The 25,478-nt window shown below is 50.5% G+C and overlaps 2 protein-coding genes across 6 annotated transcripts in view; one reads left to right on the top strand and one right to left on the bottom strand.

Moving 5' to 3' along the window:
• The window catches only part of ZNF470 (zinc finger protein 470), an 81,370-nt gene that overhangs the window by 4,152 nt on the left and 51,740 nt on the right, over positions 1-25,478 (bottom strand). For 2 of the 5 annotated variants that reach the window (XM_068529280.1, XM_068529279.1), the window contains one exon: positions 13,584-15,048. In XM_068529280.1, the coding sequence (XP_068385381.1) occupies positions 13,613-15,040 (1,428 nt within the window). In that variant the 5' untranslated portion in view covers positions 15,041-15,048 and the 3' untranslated portion in view covers positions 13,584-13,612. Of the gene's footprint in view, positions 1-9,709; positions 9,736-12,448; positions 15,049-21,768; positions 21,896-25,478 lie in introns of those variants that run through there. The other 3 variants (XM_068529278.1, XM_068529276.1, XM_068529277.1) reach the window with 3 other exon arrangements.
• Positions 2,437-8,002, top strand: LOC137752517 (zinc finger protein ZFP2-like). Its single transcript, XM_068527197.1, has 7 exons — positions 2,437-2,577; positions 5,366-5,455; positions 5,885-6,008; positions 6,327-7,204; positions 7,249-7,370; positions 7,420-7,658; positions 7,713-8,002. Exons 1-7 carry the CDS (start codon positions 2,437-2,439, stop codon positions 8,000-8,002), a joined length of 1,884 nt encoding a protein of 627 aa, XP_068383298.1.

Below are 25,478 nucleotides of genomic sequence, written 5' to 3' on the forward strand. Positions count from 1 at the left end.
CCCTGGTTTGTGGGATCTTAGTTCCTGGTCTTAGTTCCCTGACCAGGGATCGAACCCAGGACCCTGGCAGTGGAAGCGCAGAATCTTAACCACTGGACTGCCAGGGGATTCCCAGAGAAAATTTTTAATGGAAAAAGGAAATGGGGGGGGGGGGGGAAGAGGAGCAATAAAAAAAAAAAAAAGCTTATGGGAAGAGGTAGCATGAAGGACCCAGTCCTAGGACCACACACATGCCCTGGGACGGTGGTCGCAGCTTCAGGATCTTCTAGCGCAGATCCAAAGAGAGACAAAACGCAACCACGTGCTACTCCCATCTTGCTGACCCTGTCCTGTGGCCTTTCCCAAATATATTATACCTAAGCCTCTCCTCCTGCAGTTAAATGACATGATATGTGTGTTAAGAGTTTCAGTGGGGCGGAGGGCAGAGTACACACTCAAATGATAATAGTAGTAAGACTTGTTATACCCAGTGAGAGGCAACGTCCCATGACTATGAGAAGATTCAAATGGTTAATCCACGTCAAGTCCTTAGGACAATCCCTGGCACTTAAAAAAGACCCCCAAAGTGCTGTTGCTATTGTGGTTGCTGTGGGTTTTTTAAGAGGCCCCATCAAACTGTTATAAAACACAAGAGAAGCTTAGTATATGTCACGAAAACAGCTAAGGCTTTAGAACTACAACGTCCAACGCAGTAGCCAGTAGCCATAGCAACTACGAAAATTTTAATTTATCAAATTAAGTACAACTAAGAATTCAGTTCCATGGCCACACTAGCCACATGCCAAGTGCTCAAGAGCCACACGTGGTCAGTGGCCACCATACTGAACATCGCAGACAGAGAACTTCTGCATCTGTGCATAAAGTTGGGTCGGACAGCGCTGTTTTGCGGGCCCCAGTTCCTTTTGAAAGGACTTTATGCCAATTAACTCACGTCATCCACACAACAACCCCATCTATAGTGCAGGTTTCCTGACTGCAACCTCTTTACAGACGAGGAAACCGAGGCTCAGAACATTAGGACACGGGTCCAAAGACACAGAGCTGGGATTTGAACCGGGCAGACCTGTCTCCCAACCAGTCCTAATCAATTCTTGTTTTTTTTTCAGTATTGTTGAAGCAATTCCTTTCTTCCCTTCTTCATTCCTGCATCCTCCTCCCCTCCCCGCTCTCCTTCCCAACCCCCTCCCTTCCTTCTTCTCTTCCCTCTCCTTCCTTTCCCCCTCCCCTCCTGCCCCTCTTTTTCTCTTCCCCCCTCCCCATTTCCCCCTCCTGTTTCCCCTCCCCTTCTCCCAGTAGGAGTACCACTCTCCTCCCCGCCCCTCTCCATCTCCCCCGCCACCCTCCACCCTCCACCCCTCCCCTAACTCCTCCTCCCTCCTTCCTTTCCCCCTCCCCTCCCACTCTTTCCAAGCCCCTCTCCATCTCCCTCCTCCCCTCCTCCCCACTAATCCCTCTTCTTCTCCCACCTCTCAGGCCCCGCCCACCCCGGTCGGCGCGCGGAGGAGTCTGGGAGCGCGGGGTGGGTGTGGCCTCGCGCGGCGCGGGGGCGGAGCGGGAGCAGCGGAGCCGCGCAGGCACAGACCGCGCTCTCGCTGGACATATCGCGGTCAGAGCCCCACAGCGTCCCCGCGGCCGCCGGTGAGTCCGCGCAGCCCGCCCCGCCGGGTTCACTTGTCCGCCGGGTTTTCGTCGAGGGGGAGGACCATGCACCCTGGATCGCGGGAGGGACCCCGGAGGGGGCTCTGAATCCCTGCCCCGCCCCTGCGTGCCTCAGTTTCCCCGCCTGGACAGTGGGTGCGAGGACCGCACCGGTAGCCGAGGTGCACCGCGGGGCTCCATCCGCCGGATCTGCTCCGTTCTCGCTACTGTTTAGGTAATAGTAACGGCCCCGCCGCCGCTGGCAGTCACGGAGCGTTGATTTCCTCAGCGCCGGGCGCTGAGCTGAGTGCTCAGTGCTTAGTCAGCTAAGCTGAGTGCTTAGCTGACTACTCACTCCGCGCCCCGCAGAGGGTGCCCCGCTCCAGCAATGCCAGCGTCGCCCGCCCGGAGGTCGTCAGAGATGCAGATCCTCGGGCCCCCTCTCCCGGGAAGACCGACCCAGATTCCCTGGGTGTGTCCCCCGGGGCCGTGGCCTCCTAAGCTCTCCCGGTGAAGCTGATGCTGATGAAGTGAGAGAGACGCCCTTTCAGCTCGTTAAACCCTTGCAGTAGCCTCAGCCGGTACGCACTGTGACTTCCCCATAACTGAGGCACCGAAAAGAAAAGACTCCCCACCCCACCCCCCACCCCCCACCCCCCCGCACCATCACCACCAGGGGGTTATTAAGTGCGACTTAATAACCACACTTAGGAAGCTCCGTGTCCGGCACCATTCTAGGGGTCTTTATCTGTATTGACTCACTTAATTCTCACAACAACCCTATAAAGTAGGGGTATTATGTCCCTCACCTTACAGAGGAGGAAACAGAGGTTAAGTGACCTGCCCAGGAACACACAACTAGGATGTGGCAGAGCCGAGATTGGAACCCAGGCAGTCTGGATCCAGGGCCTGGCCTCTGTCAGAACAGTGCTCTCCAGGGTGGGGCGTCTGCCAGGCCATGCAGTGGGGTGCAGCCAGAGAATGTTAGAGCTTGTGTTCCTGCGTCGTTTCAGTCCGAACGTATAGTGATTCAACCTTACTCCTTAATTCGAAGATGCGTTTTTTTTCATAGTTTAATATCTCCGAAATTAGGATGTGTCTTACCACTGACGGTATGTTGTGGTTTAATTGGCAGATTCTTTTTTTTCCTTAGTGAGATAAAATCATGTTTTCTTTTAACCTATGGTCTCTTGGAGTAAGTGAAATACAGTTTTTACTAGAGTACATGTATATACATATATACGGTATTTGGTGTAGTTACGTGTATTAATGTAATTATGGTATTTCATGTGCGCATGTATTAACAGACCTTATTATATACATGTACAGCATTTAGTATATCTTTATATATACACCTTATTTACAAGGGAATATGGTATTTAGAGTTTATTTACCTTATATATATGTATATATGGTATTTGTTCTGTGTAAATAGTTTATATGCCCATGTATATGGTATTCAGAACTGTAGTATATATATAATCAGTTTACATATATCTTACCCACGTGCATATGTAGTATTTAGTGTGCATGATTACACATTATACATTTATACAGGTATAAATGGTATTTAGTACCATAGCACACAGATATAAGATCACATATATCTTATATACATATATATGTGGCATTTAGTGTGTGATTGAACCATATACATGCATATGTGATATTTTGTGTATATATCTTATACACATGTCATGTATATCAGTTTCTATATATCTTATATGCATGTACATATGGTATTTAGTGTGTGGTTACATCTCATATGCACATAGATACGGTATTTAGAATGTGTGTGCACCTTATGTGCTCAAATATAGATATATCTCGTTTTACTGTGTTTCACAGATACTGCATTTTTTACAAATTGAAGGCTTGTGGCAACCCTGCATTGATCAAGTCTATTGGTGCCATTTTTCCAACAGCATTTGCTGACTTCTTGTCTCTGTGTCACATTTTGGCAATTCTGGAAATACTTCAAACTTTTAAAAATTATTTGTTACGGTGATCTGTGATCAGTGATCTTTGATGTTACTATTGCAAAAAAACTACCACTCACTAAGGCTCAGATGATGGTCAGCATTGTTTAGCAATAAAGGATTTTTAAATTAAGATATGTACGTTTTTTTTAGACATCATGCTACTGCACACTTAACAGATTACAGTATAATATAGACGTAACTTTATATGCCCTGGGAAACCAAAAAATTTGTGTGACTCTCCTTATTGCGATATTTGCCTTATTGTGGTGGTTGGAAACCTAACCCACAACATCTCCAAGGTATGTCTGCACCTGACCATGCATATTCATGGCAGCATTACAACAGCCAAAATGTGAAAACAACCCTAATGTCCATTAGCAGAGGAATGGATAACAACAGGTGGTATGGTCACACAATGGAATATTATTCAGCCATGAAAAGGAATGAGGCCCTGATACATGCTACCACATGGGTGAACCTCAAATACACCCAGCTCAGTGAAACAAGCCAGACACAAAGGGCCACATAGTGTAGGATTCCATGTGTATGAAATGTCCAGAACAGGCAAATCCATGGAAACAGAAAGCAGATTGGTGGTTGCCAGGGCCTGCAGTGAGGAGGGAGTGGGGAGGGACTGCTTCATGGGTGCGAGGTTTCCTTTTGGGGGTGATGAAAATGTTTTGGAACTAGATAGCGGTAATGGTTACACAACATTATGAATGTACTAAATGCCACTGAATTGTACACTTTAAAATGGGTAAAATGTTAAATTTTATGTGTATTTGAGCATAATAAAAAAGGAGGGGGTGGGGGGCGGCTAGTTGTGGGCCAAATCCTTTGCAGGGTACTGGAATAAAAGATAATAAAGGGAAGCCCAGTTTAGTAGGAAGAATGTTGAGTATATAGATGGCGATAATAAAATAACAACAACAATAAAACATATATCCCTTACCATATGGCAAGCACTGTTCATAGCAAGTTACTTACACTAACTTGTTGAAACGTCATAATGACCCCATGAGATGGGGACCTTATGCCCATTTCTAGATGAGGAAACTGAGGCACAGAGAGGTTGAGTAACCTGCCCAAAGCTACACAGCAGGTAAGTGGCAGAGCCAGAATTGAAACCCAGGTATCTGGCTCCTGCGGCCTCACAGTTCACCAGCCCAGGCAACAAGTGTCAAAGGAGAGTGGCAGGCAAGGCCTGGGTCAGCGCCTAGGTGAGAGGCCCTGGTTCTCTCCAGAGCCCCACGAGCTGGGTCAGGGATGGTGGCCAGAGGAAGCTGATGCAGTACGGAGCAGTCAAGGACGTGGTGAACACTCTGCAGCTGGGGACTGATTTCTCTGTCCCTGGGCCTTTGTTCCTGGGGGCTTTTTCATCTGGTAGCAGAGCTGGACCCCAAGTGTAAGCCGGGGCCTGGGGCAGTGGTGGGGGCTCAGCCGCTTGGCCCTAAGGGTGGATCTCAAGTCCAGGTCCTGATGGGGGTGTCTAGGCAGAGTGGCCCTGGGTCTGATCCCACCTGGGAGAGACACCCCCACTCCCCACTTCCCCAGCCACCACACTGGGGGGGTGTCTGGGTAGCGTGAGCCCATGGGAGGTGTGTGCTGTGTCTCTGTTTCTCTGGATGAGAAGAGCTGGGTGTGTGTGTGTGTGTGTGTGCGTGTGTGTGTGCGTGTGAATCCAGGGGGCAGGGCTAGGCCTGGTCTCTCACTGTCCCCCCTCTCTTTCTCTCCCTCCACCACAGTTCCATCAGCCCCCAGACCCCACCACCCATCCGCTGGTCACTGTGGGCAGTGGAGGGATGGCTGCCCAGCTGCCGGCTGACAAGGCCCTGGTGAGTAGTGTCAGCTCCTTGCCCTCCTCCTTGTGGGTGGCTCAGGCTGGGCGGCCAGAGTCAAATGAGGCCCTGCTGGAGCCCCCCCTCCGGGGCCTGTGCCCTGTCACCTGGGGCGGGGTGGCCACGAATACAACTTTATGCCGAGTCCCACAAGTCCTCATAGAGAATCATCAAACTTTGGGATGGCCTTGGGGACCGCCACACAGCCCTGAAGCCCCAAACCAAATCCAGTCCCAGCCCTGTAATAATGATGTCATCCTAATGACAGCTGACGTTTCTTGAGCACCTACTGTGTGCCAGTGCCATTCTGTGCTGGGGGAGGGGGATATTCCCTGGGAGGACCCACTGAGGCCAGGGCCTTGCCCCACCTCCCTGGCTTCTCCAGCCCTGCCGGCCTGGTTGAACCAGACATCTTTGCTGTCACAGGAGTTGGTGACATTCAAAGATGTGGCCGTGAACTTCACACAGGAGTGGCAGCAGCTGGAGCTGGCTCAGAGGGACCTGTACAAGGATGTGATGCTTGAGAACTTCCAGAACTTGAGCTCCCTGGGTAAAACGGGGGGTTCTGGGGAGGGCCCTATTCCTGGTTCATAGGTGGCCCCTTCTCGCTGTGTCCTCACAAGGAGGAAGGAGTGAGAGAGAGCTCACTAATCCCGTTTGTGAGTACTCTGCCTTTATGACCTAATCACCTCCCAACCACCTAACGCCATCACCTGGGGATTAGGATTTCCACATATGAATTTGGGGGGGGGGGGCACATATATTCTGTCCATTGCACGCACACACTAGGCCTCATTCTAGAGCCCTTGGCAAGTACTTGAGGAGGAGTCTCTTTGCTTTCCCAGCCCCCAGCCCTCACGCCTTCCAGCTCTGAGAGTAGGTGACATGGCTGACATTCGTGTTTTCCGTCTCTTTCAGAAATGGAGTCTAGACCGGAGAGGAACGGCCCAGTGGAAGCTGTCCCTGCAGGAGTATCCCCTGAGCTGGACCTGGAAGAGCTGGGAGGGGGCTGCCCCTGGGGCTGTGCATCAGGAGAGGCCGGGACAGCTTCAGGAAGGGCCCCTTCCGGGCATCAGCCAGGAGACCCCCAGCCAGGAATTCCAGGAGGGAGGGGCCCCCACAAGTGCGGCCCGCGGAATCCCGACTGGGAGAGCCCCTGCCGTCACTGAGAAGCCCTGTGTGTGCCAGGAGTGCGGGGAGGCCTTTGCGCACTGCACCGAGCTGGCGCAGCACCAGCGCGCGCGCGCGCGCGCGCGCGCACACGCCCTGGACAAAGCCTTCGCGTGCGGCGAGAGTGGGAGACGCTCCCGCAGGAAAGCCACGCTCACGGTGCACCGGCGCGTCCACACCGGCGAGAAGCCGTTCACGTGCGCCGAGGGCGGCAAGGCCTTCTGCCGGCGTGCCAACCTCACGGTGCACCGGCGCACGCACACCGGCGAGCGGCCCTACAAGTGCGGCGAGTGTGGCAAGGCCTTCGCCCTCATCACCAACCTGGTGGACCACCAGCGCATCCACACCGGGGAGAAGCCCTTCGTGTGTGACCTGTGCGGTAAGCGCTTCACCAAGCGCTCCTCCCTCCTCGGGCACCAGTGGGCCCCCAGAGGCGAGAGGCCCCACCCGTGCAGGGTGTGCGGGAAGGGCTTCCGCAAGAAATCCGAGCTGGTCAACCACCACCGCACGCACACGGGCGGGCGGCCGTTCAAGTGCTACGAGTGCGGCAAGGCCTTCGCGCAGAGCATGACCTTGGTGGAGCACCGCACACCGGAGAGAAGGCCTACCAGTGCCGCCAGGGCGGCAAGTGCTTCACCAAGTCCTCCGCGCTGATCCTGCACGAGAGGCTCCACGACGGCGAGCGGCCCCTCCGCTGCGCCGAGTGCGGCAAGGCCTTCAGCCAGAAGGCGCAGCTCGTGGTGTAGGGGCGAGAAGCCTTTCCATGGTGGCGCCTGCGGGAGATCCTACAGCCAGAAGGGCTACCTCACCGTGCACCGGCGGACCCACACCGTTGAGAGACCCTTTGAGTGCACGGAATGCAGCAAGACCTTCAGCCAGAAGGCGCACCTCTGCATTCACCTGCAGGTCCACACGGCTGAGAAGCCCTACCACTGCGGCGAATGCGGGAGAAGCTTCCGGAAGGTGTCCTTCCTGCTCCAGCATCAGGCCATCGACAGCGACGAGAGGCCCTTCCAGTGCGGCGTGTGCAGCAAGGCCTTCGTGCGGAAGCCCACCCTGATCCAGCACGGCTGAATCCACACAGGGGAGAAGCCCTACCAGTGCGGGCAGTGTGGGAAAGACTTCCCGCACCAGCCCACGCTGACGGCGCACCGGAGGATCCCCACCGGGGAGTGGCCCTATGAGTGCAAGGTGTGCGGCAAGGCCTTCAGGCGCATCAGGAACCTCACCTGCCACCAGAAGACCCATGCTGCCGCGGGGGGGCCCGCCAGGGAGCCCAGCCTTCTGCACACCCTCCCAGATAACCTGTCACAGGTCAGGCCTGAGATGGCGGCCAAGTTTCAGCCTCCCGTCATCACTTTAGAATCAACTTAGGGACGTCAAGAGACGCCCTTGGGGCTTGTGACACATTCCTGAGAATTCCCTCAGGACAGGCGACAGCCACCCTACTTCAGCAGTGTGCCACCTGTGCAACCACACAGGGCCCGGCCCACGCTCGGTCTCACGCTCTGCAGTCACCGTTTTGAAATGCTGAATAATCTCTGGACAGAGGGCCCCATGTTTTCGTTTTGCACCAGGCTCCAAAAATTATCCCCATTCCCAGGGGAGAGATTAGATCAGGCAGGGGTTGGCAAACCGCAGCCCCAGGGCCAGACCTGCTTTCACATGGCCCCCGAGGTAAGAATGGCTTTCACGTTGTAAAATAAAGTGAAGGGTTGTAAAATAAAGCGAAAAGAATATGACACAGAGAGAGCTTTTGTGGCTTGCAAAGACTACATAGTCTCTGGCCTTTTGCGGAAAAGGTTGGCCAACCCCTGCCATCAACCAACAGTTACTTGTGTGAATTCCACACCCTTCCTCAACACAGGCTGGCAAAACCCATTTGGTCTCATGGTCCCTCTTGGTGCTTCCCTCAGGTGGGCTCCTGGGACTAAGTGGAGGAGACTGGCCGGCTCTGTTCTTTCATTTCCCTCTAGGCCTTTTAAAAAAATATATTTATTTATTTATTTATTTTTGGCTGCATTGGGTCTTTGTTGCTGCACGTGGGCTTTCTCTAGTTGCAGTGAGGGGTGGCTACACTTCGTTGTGGTGCACGGGCTTCTCCTTGTGGTGACTTCTCTTGTTGCAGAGCACGGGCTCTAGGCGCACGGGCTTCAGTAGTTGTGGCACGTGGGCTCAGTAGTTGTGGCTCGCGGGCTCTAGAGTGCAGGCTCAGTAGTTGTGGCGCATGGGCTTAGTTGCTCTGCGGCATGTGGGATATTCCCAGACCAGGGCTCGAACCTGTGTCCCCTGCATTGGCAGGCGGATTCTTAACCACTGAGCCACCAGGGAAGCCCTTACTGTGGCTCAGACCAGCTGCTGTCCTTGGTGTTTAACATCACCTGCGTACCTGGCACTTTACCGGGAATAAACGTGATTCTCTGTTAAATGGCTGCTTATTCACTGCAGGATCTGGCGTCTCTGCCAGAAAGGTTTGTCCAGTGGGAGCTTGTTGTAGCTCACGCACTGTATTCGTTTGCTCCGGCTGCCATGGCAAAAGACCACAGGCGATGGGCTTGAATGGCAGAAATCTATTTTCTCACCGTCCGGGATCAGGGTGTGAGCAGGGTTGGCTTCTCCTAAGGCCTCTCTCCTTGGCTTGCAGATGGCGGCCCTCTTGTGGCCTCTTCACGTGGCTGTCCCTCTGCCCGTGTGCGGCCTGGCATCTCTCTCTCTCTTCTTAGAAGGACACCAGTCATTGGATTAGGGCCCACTCATATGACCTCACAGAACCCTAATTATCCCTTTAAAGGCCCTATCTCCAAATGCAGTCACATTTTGAAGTTACTGGGTGTTACGATTTCAACATATGAATTTGGGGAGAACACATGCAATCTATAACATCCTTAAATGGCTAGAAACTTAGCCTTTTGCAACTGTAGCTGCTGTCTACATGTTACTGGAAAGCATGAGCACCCACCTTGCACTTTGGGTGGCAGGGGGAGACAGCGACCCCCCACACTCCTCATTTTCCTTCCTTCCTGGTGCAGTTAGTCCTGGGACGCAGCTGTCCTGCCAGAGACCGCATTTCCCACTTGCATCCAGGAGGGGGCATGGACCACTCCTCCCTGTGGAAGGTGAGGAGAGGGATGTGTCCAGAAAAGGCTGGGCCTTTGTCACCTGCCCTTCCCCCATCCGCCCCCTGGATGCCGACCCCAGGGTGTTTCCAGAAGCGGTGAGCTGAAGGTGGTAGAGGGAGTTTGGACCCCCGAGTCACTCTGTGGAGATCATCCTACGATCGGCTGCAAGGAATTAGGCCCCAGGTCGTTGGGGTTTGTTGCTGCATTTCGTCCATGCTGACCCAGCTCTGTGACCTCACCATCACCTCCCCCCTGTGTGGGAGGTCACGCATCACCTCCATTGAACAGACAAGGAGGCACTGAGCAAGCTCAGGTTCACCACTGGGTGACTGGCAGTACCAGTGGCTGAGCCCAGGATCCCCTGACCCCAGAGCCCACTTGATCACTCCTCCACTCTGCAGGGGCTGCAGACCAGGGGTCCAATCTGTTTCTTGCCCCAGATGTCGCTGATGTGGCCTGCTCGGGCCTGGCCCAAGTAGCATTTCTTAAATATGGGAATTTGGTGCTGTTTAGGAAATGGAAACATTGCACATAAAAGCTTTCAGCTCCAAGATCTTGAGCAAAGCATTAGTACTCTGAGCCTCAGTTTCCTCAGCTGAAAAGCCAGGATAATAATAGCATTCTAGATAGTACTTATTAATATTTTATTTGACTGTTGATAATAGAGCACTGTATTTATTATTTACTATTAATTAATGATAATAACAATAGAGCACTATTATCAATAGTAAAGTAATAAGATATTATTAAGGCTGTGAATGAGGCATATATTAGACAATAAGCCTGCTTGACTCAAAGCACTTTATGTTCACAAGAATCCCATCCAGTATGTCGGGGGCTCATAAACCTGTGATTTGAGAGAGGATGGTTTGCACCTCTCCTGAAATTCCAAAACTTCCAGGAGATTCCTGGCCATCACCAGCTTCTGAATCTGTGTCCAGGCCCTCAGTGAATAATGCTGGACGGTGACCACGGGCCTCTGATAACTCCCCAGGGCTTGTCTCTGTCCAAGGTCTCAGTTACCTGCATCCCGTCCTGACCTACCAGGGACCAGGTGGCGCCGAGAGAAGAGGGTGCTCCCACACCCCTCCTCCCCGTCCTTTCCCATGTTATGAGAGGACTGGGCCGGGTGTGGAAAGGTCTAGCGGGGAGAGGCTGAGTGGCCCAGCTCATGAGTACGAGGTGATGGGGGGAAGCACAGGAGGAGGGTGGCGACGTGGCTGCTAGGCCAAACCGTCAGAGACCCCGACTCTTAGCTCCTACTGGGGGGCCTAGAAGGTTGCCAAGCTCCCTGTGCTCGTTTTATTGAAAGACCGTGTCTCATGCCCCCGCCTGACCGCACGATCTGCCTGGACAGGTCCTCAGGGTGCAGCCTGAGGGGTGGTTGTCTCCACTTGGTCCTGGAGACACCCCTGGACGACACCTCCCAGCCTGCACGTAGGTCTGAGGGGAGGCAGCTGTCAAAGGCGTGGCATGTGAGCGGGAGACACTGGGCCACGTCCGGTCCGGTGCTAAGGCGTGGGTCAGACTTACCTCCTCCAGGCTGCCTCCCCTGACCTGCCGCTGGAACGCTCATGGTAGCTGGCAGCCAGCTCTGACCAGCCCTGTGTCCCCAGGGGTGGACGGGATGTAGGTCCTCAGTGACCACAAGGAGTGGGACTGGGTGAATTTTTTGGTCTGAGACTGAGAGGGAAGTGAGGGAGCAGGAGAGAGACAGAGAGGCTGGGGGCTCTGTTGTCTGAGGCTCTGTGTTCCCAGGACCTGCAGCTTAGCCTGCCCCCCACTATCCTAACAATCGACTTCGGAGATGCCCACTACCCCCTTTTTAAAGCAGAGGGAACCGCAGCACAGAGGGTTAGAAGGAACTCACTCGCTCACAGCTGGGGCTCACCTTCGATCCATCCAAGGCCCACACTTGCCCTGTGGGTCACAGTCACTCACCCGGCCACCCCTGCCCCCCACCAAGCAGGAAACCTGGTCACATGACATCTGTTCTTGCCGACGGGAATGGGGGCATGGCGACGAAAGCTGGTGCAAACAGATGTGACCCGGAGCCTCTCAGTCTCTCTGGGCCCTGCCCCCATCCCGTGGTCAAGAGAGCACAGAGGACAGCCAGGACCGGGGGCCCTCGTGGTGACCGAGGCAATGAGAAGGCTCCCCAAAGAAAAAGTCACACGCAGCAGGACCTCACTGTCACAACAAAAGCCAGAGAGGCCATCCGATGACGCTGGGGCCGGCTTCTCCGTGTCATCCCACTTCTCCCCGACCGTGACCTGGGCCGAATGGACCCCATGCCCACGTCAAGGGCGGACAGTGGTTTCAGGCCGATCTGGGCAGTCACTCCCATTCATTCCCCTTCCACAGCTACTATTTCAAGGATGAGGGCGAGACCCAGATCTAAGCCAATCAGCACATGGCATTTCTCCGGTCAGAACAATCAGCCCCTGGTGAGTCCAGCGGAATGAAGCATAGGGCTTTTTTGCCAATGACTGGAAGAGGTCTCTCTCCATCTGGACGAGACTGAGGAAATGTGTCAAGAGGAGCTGCTGGAAACCACCATGAAACCACAAGGGAAGCCAGCCTGAAGACGAGGCCAGTGCATGAAGGGAGAGCCAGCAGACCACGGGGAGGCAGAGCTGTGGTTCTGACGCGCCGTGCGTCTGGATCAAGCCCACCCTGATGCCTGCACCCTGCCAGACATTCAAAAACTGTCCATGTTTCTACATGGCTGCTTTTCCTACCTGCAACACGAAGTGTCCTTACTGATATAAGTGGTTGCTTAAAATGAATTATTTATTCTTTGTGTACCCCGGCGTCAGGAAGTGTGGGACATTCAGACACGCCAGGACATTTGCGACCAGTAGCAAAGAACATTAAAATAAAAAGGGTGGTGGAAAAGGTCCCAGAGAGGGGAGACTGGGGGAACTCTATGTGTACATAAAGCTTCAGATCAGCCTTAGGAGACTCCTTCAAGTTTAACTGCAAAAAATAACTATGTAAAGAGACTCAGATGCGCAACTTATTGAATCCGGTTAAGTATTTAAACCTGAATATCAAGCCTGTTGTTACCCGCTCCCCTGCCCTCTCCCACAAGCACTGAAACCGACTTTGACAGCACACCTGGTACCTGTATCTTTTTCATCTGATGACTGTTTAAGATGACATTGGTCTCCCTTCATGAAAAGTTTTATTAAAAAAAAAAAAATTTAACAGACCACTATGAGAAACTTTGGTATCCAAAGCGGTTACTCTTATTGCTAACTCTGAAAAAAATTTTTTTTCCTCTCACGAACTTGCCAACTTCTACCGCTTATTAGCCTGGGGCGAGGGGGCTTCCAGTACGGTTTAGGGAGACTGCAGGGGGGCTGGGATGCGGAAGGACGACGGAGGGTCCCCCTCTAGCTCTTCCCCATAGAGGAAACTCACAGACAACCTACGTCTGGACTAGACCGAGGGTGTGTGTGACAAGGCGAGAAACGTCCCCACGCTCTTATCAAGTCCTGCACGCCTCTCCCCAACTTTACTATCGGAACGGAGACCGACCGGAGGCTCTAACGCTCCATCTCAGCTCTTACAATTTACTGAGCGCTTGGTCTGCAACCCTGACGCGCTCCGTTCCTGGAACTACGGTGAGTTACCAGCCGCAGCCAACCTTGCAACGTTCCCAAGTACACTGGGCACGAGCCTTCCGGCTCGGTGGTGTGGACGCCTGGCCGGGAAGGAGCGCGTGGGAACCAAGACCCCCACAATTCCTAAGAGCCGCGGGGCTGCGCCACCCTGGGTCCCCACTATGAGAACTCCCGGAGCCGACGGCCCGTGCTAAGGACCCCGCCCACCTGGTGTAGACTGGGGCGCCTCAAGCGTCTTAGGTGTGGATCCTCAGGTGCCGCGTGAGGTTGGTGTTCCGGCTGAAGGTTTTCCCGCACTCGCCGCACCTGTAGGGCTTCTCCCCGGTGTGGATCCTCTGGTGCACCGTGAGCGAGGAGTTCTTGATGAAGGCCTTGCCGCACTGCGCGCACCGGTACGGCTTCTCGCCCGTGTGGATGCGCTGGTGCTCGATGAGGTAGGCGCTCTGGCTGAAGGCCTTCCCGCACTCGCCGCACGCGTAGGGCTTCTCGCCGGTGTGGCCCATCTGGTGCACCAGCAGGGACGAGCGGCCGGTGAAGTGCTTCTTGCAGATGCAGCAGGCGTACGGCTTCTCGCCGGTGTGGACGCGCTGGTGCTGCGTCAGCGCGGAGTTCTTGCTAAAGGCCTTGCCGCACTGGCCGCACTCGAAAGGCTTCACGCCGATGTGCAGCCTCTGGTGCTGGATCAGGTAGGCGCTCTGGCTGAAGGCCTTGCCGCACTCGCCGCACGCGTACGGCTTCTCGCCCGTGTGGTTGCGCCGGTGCAGCGCCAGCGACGAGCTCTTGTTGAAGGCGCGGCCGCAGTCCCCGCATGCGTACGGCCTCTCGCCCGTGTGCGTGCGCTGGTGCTCCGTCAGGTGCATGTTCTGGCTGAAGGCGCGCCCGCACTCGCCGCACACGTACGGCCTCTCGCCCGTGTGCGTGCGCTGGTGCACGATCAGGTGCATGTTCTGGCGGAAGGCCTTGCCGCACTCGCCGCACGCGTACGGCTTCTCGCCCGTGTGGACCCGCTCGTGCTGGGCGAGGGAGGAGGTCTTCCGGAAGGCTTTCCCGCACACGCCGCACGCGTACGGCTTCTCGCCGGTGTGCGTGCGCTGGTGCACGACGAGGTTCATGCTCTGGCTGAAGGCGCGGCCGCAGTCCCCGCACGCGTACGGCTTCTCGCCCGTGTGGACCCGCTGGTGGATGGTCAGCGACGACCGTTCCAGAAAGTGCTTCCCACACACGTCACACTGGAAGGGCTTCTCCCCGGTGTGAATGCGCTGGTGTTTCACCAGCGACGAGCTGCGGCCGAAAGCCTTGCCACACTCGCTGCAGTCGTAGGATTTCTTCTCCACGTCCGGCCTGGAGGGTTTACCAAGGTCCGAGTTACCTGCGAGGTTCTTGCCCCGCATGGCAAACGGGTGGATCCCTGCTTCTCTCGGACCCCCCGACCTGGGTGGCGCCGGGGTGGGGCTCTGGTTAACGAACGCCTGCAATTCACGACATTCGGGGGCCGACTCCCGGGAGATTTCCAGCCGCCCCGGGCAGGTGCTAGCGCTTCCCCGCCGCGACTCCACCCTGCCACCCTGCGTCCGCGCTCCGTCCACGGCCGAACCCCAGGCCCCGGATGGTCTGTCTTCCGAAATCTCCTCCTTCAGGTCCGGTTCTTTCATTTCAGGTCTCATTTCCAAGTCTGGCGGGAGAGGAGGAGGAGGAGAAGGAGAAGAAATGCACGCGGTCAATGCTGGGTGGAAGTAATTTCCCAGGCGGGGGTGGGTAAACGACAGGGCACGGATGGAGAAGCTAAGAGCAAAGCAATGCGCTGACAACACACGTGGTTTAAGAAGGCAGAACCAACCTAGGAGGTGAGCAGAGAACTAGAAACGTCCCTTTCGGAGCTCGGAGGAGACACACAAGTTGGGCTGGGAGGGGGCGGGTCAGAAAGGCTCTGGCAAACCTGAGGAGTTTCTGCAATGGATTCCTCCCCTCCAGGGTCCATCCTGAATATCCCCAACCAGTCATGCTTCTCAGAGCATCGGTTTTGTATTAGAAATGATACAAATACAGCTGACGTTTATGGCGTGTGCAGGTTACCCCGTCTTCCCGGGCCCCAGCCCAGCTCCATCCCGCCCTCCCCTGCCCCGTAGGCCTCACTCCCCTCCTCCACTGCCCAGTCGTGGAGCGCAGGTGTCCCCGTGGGGCTGGCTCCAGACCTCTCCTCTTTGCACATCCATCCCTCCCTGGTCATCAAGCGGAGTCTCCAATCCCCTCCCACGTGTATCCTGTTCATTTCTATTTACAGTCTGAGTTCCGGACTCTGTATCGTGGACCTAATGGCTTCATTCCCAACACTTAAAAGTTGTGAGATCTTACACAAAAATGTCACGAAAAGTGTGACGATATGACCACACAAAGCCTTTACTCCTGTGAGGCGATAAAACGCAGGAGCGGAGCAGCAGCTGTTCCCGACCCCTCAATGAAACCCCACCTGGCCCCACCGACACCTGAGTTTGAGATCCCCTCCCCTCAGTCATGTCATGCCTTCATGGCCCCGCCAAGGGAGTCTGGACTTCAGTATCTTCTATATAGTGATGCCTCCCAAATGTATGCCCCCCACCCAGACCTGCTGAGTTCTGCTGAGGACTATTCAGAAGCCTCCTGTGTCCCTCTTGGGTATGGCAAACCCATTTAACGGGAAACTTGTGATTTTGGAACCCTCACCCCCACCCCAAATGATAAAAAAAGAAAGGCTCATCAAAGAGACGTAGCAACATAGTCAGACACAGAAGGACACTCATATGAGGTCCCCAGAGGAGTCAAATTCACAGAGACAGAAAGTAGATGGTGGGTCCCAGGGGCTGGGGGAGGAGGGAACGGGGAGTGTTTACTGGGGACCAGGTTGGGGAAGATGAAAAGGGCTCTGGAGATGGATGGTGGTGATGGTTGCACAACAATATGAACTCAATACTACTGAACTGTACACCTAAAAAAGGGCTAAAATGGTAAATTTTGTGTTATATGTATTTTACCATAATTTTAAAAAGTGTTTTAAAAATAAAAAAGATTTAGCAGTCATTCTTGATTCGCCCCTTCCCTCCCATCATCCAGGCTGTTGAGTGCCACTGGATGGGCAAAGCAGCTTGAGCCAGACCAAATCTCTCCACCAACACAGCCAACCATCGAGTCAGGCACCGCGGATTTCCTGCCTACACCCTCTGCCCTCTACAAGGCGCTGTCCACTCAGTGGTGGGGATCTTCTCAGGCAGGCCAAGCCCTCCAGCATCTCCCCAGCGCACTGAGAATCAGGGCCAAGACCTTCCCTCCTGGGCCCTTGGACAGACAGAGCCAGCCTGGATCCTGCCCACCACGCCCGACTGACTCACCTTCCTTTTCCTCAGGCACACTTGCCCTGCGGCTCCCTTTTTACCCCCTTGTCTGTGCTGAGCTCTTCCTGCCTTGGGCCTTTGCACCTGCTGGCTCCTTGATACTCCTTGCATGCTCATCCTCAGGCCTCAGTTAGCATTTATCCTTCATCCTACGGTGGAAAGGAAGATCTCTCTTGCTATCCTCTTGCCTGCTTCCCAGTGAGCGTTTGTTATGGCCCGTGGCAACTTGTCTTTGTCCCTTGATCTGTTTACTACCAGCCCCTGCCCCCCAGTGGAAAGTGAGCTCCAGGAGGCCAAGACCCTGGCCTGTGCCTGGTTAGTTACAGTACCTGGCACACAGAAGGTAACAGGTAAACATGCACTGCACACCTGCAATGTGCCCAGTACGGGGCTGAGCAATTGGCACAGATCATTCTGTGTGGTCCCCACAACCATGTAGCTTTGTTTGAGATTATACCCATTTTACAGACAAGGAAACTGAAGCTCTGAGAATGAGGTCACATACTCAAGGTCACACAGCATACTAGAAGCAGAGCTGAGATTGAAGCCTATGACCACAGAGCCACGGGCCCTGGTCGGTCACTGTTTTGCTGTGTTTTTATGCTTTCCCATGCCAGAGCAAAGGATTTGAGAAATACTTGAGAGTGATCCTGGCTTAGTGACCCTGGGGTGTGGCGTGACGCCCAGATGTTAGGGCAGATGGAGGCATGGGGCATGAAGGCCCCGTGGCATGGGTGGGGGTAACTTCTCAGTAGGAAGAGGAAAGGAAGGCTGATGGTGGGTTTGGTTTGGGGTGAATGGGGTCTGAGATGTGCTGGGGACATACACTGGCCTGAGCCTGCAGAGATGGGAGGCAGCGGAGTCTCAGTTGTGAATACAGTTGGAAGTCTTCTGGAATAAATATGAGAGCTGGAGGGAGCATGCCAGCAAAATCCCAGAGTTAAGGGGCAGTTAAAAGGGGGCGGCCTCCCTTTCAGGGATTAAAACCCTTCAGGAGATGTGGCAACATGGATGGACCTAGAGAATATCATATTTAGTGAAGTAAGACAGAGGAAGACAAATATCATATGGAAATCACTTATATACGGAATCTAAAAAATAATACAAATGAATCTGTATAAAACAAACAGACAGACACAGAAAACAAACATATGATTACCAAAGGGGAAAGGGGGGGAGGGATAAATAGGAGATTGGCATTAACAGATACACACTACTATACATAAGCTAGATAAGCAACAAGGATATATTATATAGCACAGGGAACTACATTCAACACCTTGTAATAACCTATAATAGAAAATAATCTAAAAACATATACATGTGTATATAACTGAATCACTTTGCTGTACACCTGAAACTAACACACTATTGTAAATCAACTCTACTTCAGTTAAAAAAAAAACACAAACACCCTTCAGGAGAGATAATTTGTAAATAAGCAAACATCAGCTCTTACTCGTGAAAAGCTATGCAAACACAGCTCAATATCAGCCAAATTAAAAGGACCCCGCCCTATGGCTTTTCACCAATCAGATCGGCAAGGAGCAAAGCATTTGATGATGTGTGGCTGGTGACAGTGTGTGGACATGGGCCTTCTTGCCCACGGTCAAGGGAAATGTTAACAGAACAATGTCTGCAGAGGCCATTTTGGCAACAAGCTACAAACATCCAAAATGTTATTCATTCCTTTTGGTCTAAATGTGGATTTTTTTTTCATGGTACTAGATTTCTTGTCCTTTATAGTTTCTTTTCCCATATTATGTATTTCCACAATTGCTTCTGATCACAAAGTAATTCACACTTGTTATTAAAACATCAAACATCAAAAAATAACACAAAATGGAAGTCTCCTGCAATCTCACCATCTAACAGTTTGATGTATATTTTTAGAATTTTTTCTCAGTGCATACTTGAAGAAAAATACGCACAACACACCCTGTATGCACACACACATATGAACACACACTGTTGTTGTTGTTTTTCTAAAATGTGGTCAAGATAGAGTAACAAAGATAAGATTTCCCTCCAGCCTCCAGCCTAAAGCAATGGGAGGAAGAGAGGACAAAATATATAAAGCAAAGGTTTTCAAGACACTGGACATGAGGCAACAAAGTGCAGTGATTCCTGAGACAAAGGACTCAAAAGAGGCAGGCCCTACGACCACCCAACTTACGGGAAAGTTCGCAGGCCACAGCACAGAAGGGGAAACTGAGGCGAAGCCCGGCAGGCTCCCTGAGTTGAGGAGATGGAATTGAGAGACGGAGGCAGGCGGAGTTCACAGGACAGAGCACTGGACAGGAAAGTGTGGAGAGTGGGCTCTGGAGACAGGCAAGGTCCTCCCTCCAGGACTTGAGTTACTGATCAGAACACTCATATACAGAAACTACCCAAGGCTGGAGAAAAACCACCCGAGAGGAATTGAAAACAGAACCCAGAGCCGACGCAGGGCTGGGAACAGTGCCTCCTCACACCAGCCGTGTAACTCGCACCATATAATTCATGGGGCGTTGGGCAGAACACTCAGAAGGGTCCTGTGGAGATTATGTCGTCCTAGACTGAACACAAGCCACAAAGGCAAAAATGAAAGCAGGTCAAATGACGTGGTATTGGTGTCAAGACAGACAAATAGATGGATGAAACAGAACAGAGTCCAGAATTAGACCCACACATACATGGACAGCTGATTTTTGACAAAAGTGCAAAGGCAATTCAGTGGAGAAAATTCAGTGGAAATTTTTCAGTGGAAAAATTCAGTCTTTTCAACACGTGGAGGAACAACAGGACATCTATTTGACAAAAAAAAGTGAACTCAAATTAACATTTTGCGTCATTAGAAAAATTAACTCTAAGGGGATCATAGAACAAAATATGAAACCTAAAACTATACGACATACAGAAGAAAACCTTTGTGGCCTTGAGATAGGCAAAGATTTCTAAAACCTGACACCAAAAGCATGATCCCTAAGGAAAATAATTTATCAATTGGACTTCAAATTAAAAACTTCTCTTCAAACAAATGGTGCTGGGGAACCTGGATAGCCACATTCAAAGGAGTGACACTAGACCCCTTTTTAACATCATTCACAAAAATTAACTCAAAGTGAACCAAAGATGTACATGAAGAGCTACAACTGTTAAACTCTTAGAAGAAAACACAGGAGTAAATTTTCATGGCCTTGGTTGGGCAGTGGTTTCTGAGATACGAAACCAAAAGCACAAGCAACAACAACAAAATAAATAAACTGAACACATCAAAATTAAAAATGTTTGCGTTTCAAATGATGCCATCAAAAAAGAGAAAAGTCTACCCACAGAATGAGACAAAATATTTGCAAAGCATCTACCTGATAAAGGACTTATGTCAATAATAATAATAATAAACACATAAAGAACTCTCAAAACTCAATAATAAGGAAACGAACAACCCAACTAAATAAAACAGGCAAAAGACTTGAACAGATATTTCACTGAAGAGAATATACATGTGGCAAAAAAGCACATGGAAAGATTCTCACTATCAAATGAAAACTATGATATGATAAGACTACACACCAACGAGAATGGCTGAAATGAAAAAGACTGAGCATACTGAGATTTGGCAAGCACATGGAGCAGCTGAAACTCCCACTCACTGCTGGTGGAAATGTCAAATGTTACAACTGCTTTGGAAAAAAGTCTGGAGTTTCTTAAAAAGTTAGATATACACCTCATATCTGATCCAACCATTCTACTCACCGGTGTTTACTCAAGAGAAAGGAAAGCATATACCTACAGAAAAACTTGTACACACACGCTCACAGCAGCTTTATTTGTAATAGTCCAGAATTGGAAACAACCCAAATGTTCATCAACAAGTGAATGGATAAACAAATTGTGGTCTATCCATAGGCAGAATGGTATTCAGCAATAAAAAGATGTGAACTATTGATACATACAACAACATGGGTGAACCTCAAAATCATCATGCCGAGTAAAAGAAGTCAGACCAAAAAGAGACTACTACACGCTGTATGATTCCATGTATATAAAATTCTAGAATATGCAAATTAAACCACAGTGACATAAGGCAGACCAGTGGTTGCCTGGGGATGGAGGGTGGGTACGGGTAGGGGAGGGAGATATTGCCAAGGGGCATAAGAAACTCTTCGGGGTAATGGATATGTTCATTATCTGGATCATGGTGATGGTTTCCTGCATGTGTACAGATGTTGAAATACATTGAATTATTCTTTAAATATGTGCAGTTAATTATAGGTCAATTATACTTCCACAAAAGCTGTTGAAGAAATGGGACCATACTCTAGTTCTGAAAGTTAGTGTTTCAACAACACATCAAGGGACATCATTCCGTGTCAGTGCCTACAAAGAGTGCTCATCTTTGAAAAGCATGGTTTCCATCATATGGCTACACCTTGATACGTCAGTCAGTCTTGTACAGGTGGGCATTTAGGTCATTTCTATTTTTCTTCCTATGGAAAACTTTGTACACTTATAGAAAGATTTCTAAAGGACAGGTCCCTAAAAATGGAATTGTTCAAAATTTGGCTGATAATGCCAAACTGTCCTCCAAAAGAGTTGTCCCAACATTATACTCCTAAAAGGACAGAGTCCCCTTCCCTATACCTTCATAATACAGGCTATTATTCTTTTTCATTTCTGTGTACCTCATGAGCAAAAACTGTATTTCTTTGACTCTGTATTTCTTTGACTATTAGTAAGATTTAAAAATCTTTTATAAAGCGTGATTCCATGTATTTCCACATTTATGAACTGCCAGCTATAAGTCTGGCCATCATTCAGTCTTTTTCTTATTTATTTCTAGGAGCTCTTTACATAATTATAATCCTTTGACTGTTGTCCATGTGGTAAATATTATTCCCCATTTCATCATCTGTCAACTTTAGTTTTAGCTTTGAGTGATTTAAACTTTCTACGTAGTCAAATCTGTCAATCTTTTTTCTTATCTCTCTGTAGTCCTCACGTGACAGGCTGATGGTACGTAACTCAGCGAAGCTGCCCCTTACCCAGCGAGACCAGGTTCTGGAGGTTCTCTAGCATCACATCTCTGTACAGGTCCTTCTGGGCAGGTTCCAGCTGCTGCCACTCCTCCTGGGTGAAGTCCACAGTCACATCCCTGAACGTCACTGACTCCTGTAAGAGGAAACCCACAACCACTCACCGCAGGGCCCTCCTTACAGAGGTCTGGAAGAATGGCCAGAAAAGCCAAGAGGATTTAGGGAAGGCACACAGGATGTATCTGAAGTGATTTCAACAAGGACCAGCCACTCAGTTATCTTGGTGCCTCATTATTTGGGGATGGTCCTCTGACAGATAAATAAAACAAATATGAGGCTGTTTAGAGCAGAAAGTCACAGATTTGAGAGACAGAGAAGGAATCAAAGGCAAAATGATCATAACCCAGTGAATCAACACATTCATTAGAAGCCCAGCAAAGGCAGAAACCTAGATGGAACCCAGTAGTTCACCAAAGATTCCTGAGCCCCTACAAAGCTGCAGGCACTGAGCAAGGTGCTGGGATACAGACACAGAAGGTTTAAGAACTAGTTCCTCAAAGGAGGGGCAGACGAAAACACCGGTAACTGACCCACAATCTGGTCAATACTGTCATGAAGGTATGAACAAAATTCTCCAGGCGCCTGAGCAACGGCAGCCTTAGGGGGCATCCGGGAGGACTTCAGAAAGGTGACACTGAGTGTAGGCTGGGGGAAGGATCAGTGGTCAGGTCCTTGGGGGGAGATTCCGGAGGGAGGAAGAGCTTGGGTCAAGATACGAGGCTTAAAAGGCAGATTAGACCATTGAGGAATCGTGAGAAGTTCATGTGGTGGAAGCGTAAGAGCCTTTCCAGCTGATGCCGTAAGCCCTGGGGATGAAATGAATGTGGCTTAGCAGGGAGATGATGATGATGATGGTGGTGGTGGTGGTGGTGGTGGTGGTGGTGGTGACGATGGTTGTGGTGATGATGACGGTGATGACGGTGATGACAGTGGTGATGGTGATGGTGATGGTGATGGTGGTGGTGGTGACGATGATGGTGATGACAATTATGTTGTCAATTGTAGGTCACAACACCTATCCCTTCATAGGCAGTTGCTATGTACCAGGTACTATTCTAAGGATTTGTTATAGGTTGAATTATGCTTCCTCTCCTCCAAATCCATGTGTTGAAGTCCTACTCCCAGCACCTCAGAATGGGACCTTATTTGGAAATAGGGCCACTGGTTAAGATGAGGTCATACTGGAGTAGGTGGGCCCTAATCCAGTATGACTGGTGTCCTTACAAATAGAGGAAATTTGGACACAGAGAAATGCACACATGGAAAATACCATGTGAAAACAAGCCAAGAACTAATGGGAGCTGAGAGAGAGGCTTGAAATTGATTTTCTCTAGACCCTTCAGAAGGAACATGGCCCAGCCAACACCTTGATTTTTGACTTCCAGCCTCCAGAACTGTGAGAAAATATATTTCTGCTGTTTAAGCCTGTCTGTGGTACTTTGTTATGGCAGCCCTAGCAAACCAATACATCCGTCTTGCTCTCTGCTATTTCCCCAGTGTTTAGTACAATGCCTGGCATACAGTAGGCACTCAATGAATAGTTCTTGAATGAATAAATGGGTCAGTAAGGATGGTGTGAGGATTAAATGAGTTATCCATGTTTGACACTCAGAACAGTGCACAGCATACAGTAGGTGCTTAATTACCATCAGCTACTGTTACTGCCACCCACATCCACAGGTCCTTGGCTCTCCCCAGTGCTCTGAGCCCCCGACACGAGAACCGTGAACCCTGGCTCACCCTCCCTGAGAGGAGGCCTCACCTCCTGGCCAGTCCTAGCATGGTCCCCATGTGCCCGCCCAGGGGCTTTGGGCTCAAGCTGGCCTCCTCTACCTCGTGGGTCACTACTGTTTGATGAGGAAGCAGTACAAGGCAGTGGTTGAGAGTGTGGGCTCAGGAGCCTGGAAGCCTGCAGTGAAATCCTGGCCCTACCCTCAATGGCTGTCTTTTCCTTGGGCAAGTGCCTTAACCTCTCTGAACTTCATTTGTTCATAATAACAATGTCCCCCTCTGTAGATGTCATGGGGGTTGAATGGGGTAATGCATATATGGTTCCAGCACAGTGTCTGGTATGGCTGGAGTAAGTTCTCGATGAATGTCAACTATTACATTTGATTGATTTTGACATTTCATATGCATCTTATATATATACTTATTAGTAGTAGTAGTTATTATTATTATTTAATATTTATTTATTTATTTATTTTGGCCAGGCCGGGCCTAGTCATGGCATGCAGGATCTTCGTTGCGGTATGTTTAGTTGAGGCATGCAGGATCTTTAGTTGTGGCGTGCAGACTCTTAGTTGCGGCATGCGTGTAGGATCTAGTTCCCCAGTAGTAGTTATTATTATATGATATTATTATTTGATTCTTTGGCCCATACATCCTTTGGCCAGTCCTGCTAATAATTCCTTTTTTATAAAAAAAAGCCACCTTATTGAGGTATGATTGACATATAAAAGCTATACATATTTAACCAATACCGCTTGATTAAGTTTGGAAAGTATGCACCCATGAAACATTATCACAATCGAGGCCATAAGCTATCCATCACCTCCAGAAGTTTCCTGCTGCCCCCTCTATCTTTTTATTTATTTTAATTTTTAAAAATATAGTAGCTCCTTCAGAGAGTCTTCTCTAAGTATGCCCCACATCAGTGAACTCACTCAATAAATAACATATTTACTGAGTAGGCTCCATGCACTGCTCTGGGGCTGGGCTGGGAGGGGTGCACTAAAAACAAAATGGACAGTCCTGGAAGTCTCAGAGCTGACAAAGGATGCTTACAGCATCCTTACAGCAAAGGATGCTGAAGCGCAGACAGCAGGGGCCGCCCTCCTCTGGAGGGTTGGGAAGACTTCCCCAGAAGTACGGTTTAGCCCCAAATGCACTGAACCTGAGTGCTTTGTGTGTGCATGTCTGAGGCCACTCATTCTCGTGCATCATCTGTTTTGGTTTCCTGTCTACTGGCACAAACCAATTCGCCACAAGGAAAACCTCCCCAAATTCCAAAGAGCTGAAATCAGATAGGCTCTATTTTTTGAAAATCAGAATATATTTGCGCTAGATGTAATTAAGAAGAAAGCACTTAAATGAAAAATTCCAACCATACCAAAATAAAAATAACCAACAAGTCCTTCTAAATTAAGTAGGAAAAAGAAGAAATCAAGACGATAATCACAGACAAGTTAAAAATGAAGACATCATGGTGCAGTTGCTTTGGAAAATAGTCCGACAGTTCCTTAGACAGTTAAACAGAGTTATATTAGGACCCAGCAATTCCACTCCTAAGTATACACCCAAGAGAATTGAGAACACATGTTCAAACTAATGTTTGAACTGCAGCATTCCTGATAACCAAAAGTGGAAACAGCCCAAATGTCCATCAACCAATGAATGGATAAATAACATGTGATCTAACCATACAGTGGAATATTATTCGGTCATGAAAAGGAATGAAGCACTGACACATGCTAAAACATGGATGAATCTCAGAAAAATTATGCTAAAAGAACCCAGACACAAAAGACCATATATCATATGATTTCATTTATATGAAATGTCCAGAACAGGCAAGTCCGGAGACAAAAAGTAAATGAGTGGTTGCCAGCGGTTGGGGGTCAAGAGAGGAAATGGGAGTGAGTGCCATTGGGCACACA

Source organism: Eschrichtius robustus, chromosome 19 (assembly GCF_028021215.1).
Source record: "Eschrichtius robustus isolate mEscRob2 chromosome 19, mEscRob2.pri, whole genome shotgun sequence".
Classification (NCBI taxonomy): domain Eukaryota; kingdom Metazoa; phylum Chordata; class Mammalia; order Artiodactyla; family Eschrichtiidae; genus Eschrichtius; species Eschrichtius robustus.

Bases quoted from the DNA above. Each gene is read 5' to 3' on its own strand.
- LOC137752517 (XM_068527197.1), top strand. From the start codon at position 2,437: ATGTCCCTCACCTTACAGAGGAGGAAACAGAGGTTAAGTGACCTGCCC. The intron at 2,578-5,365 runs GTGGGGCGTCTG...CCTCCACCACAG, and splicing joins TCAGAACAGTGCTCTCCAGG to TTCCATCAGCCCCCAGACCC. The intron at 7,659-7,712 runs GCAAGGCCTTCG...GAATCCACACAG, and splicing joins CTTCCAGTGCGGCGTGTGCA to GGGAGAAGCCCTACCAGTGC.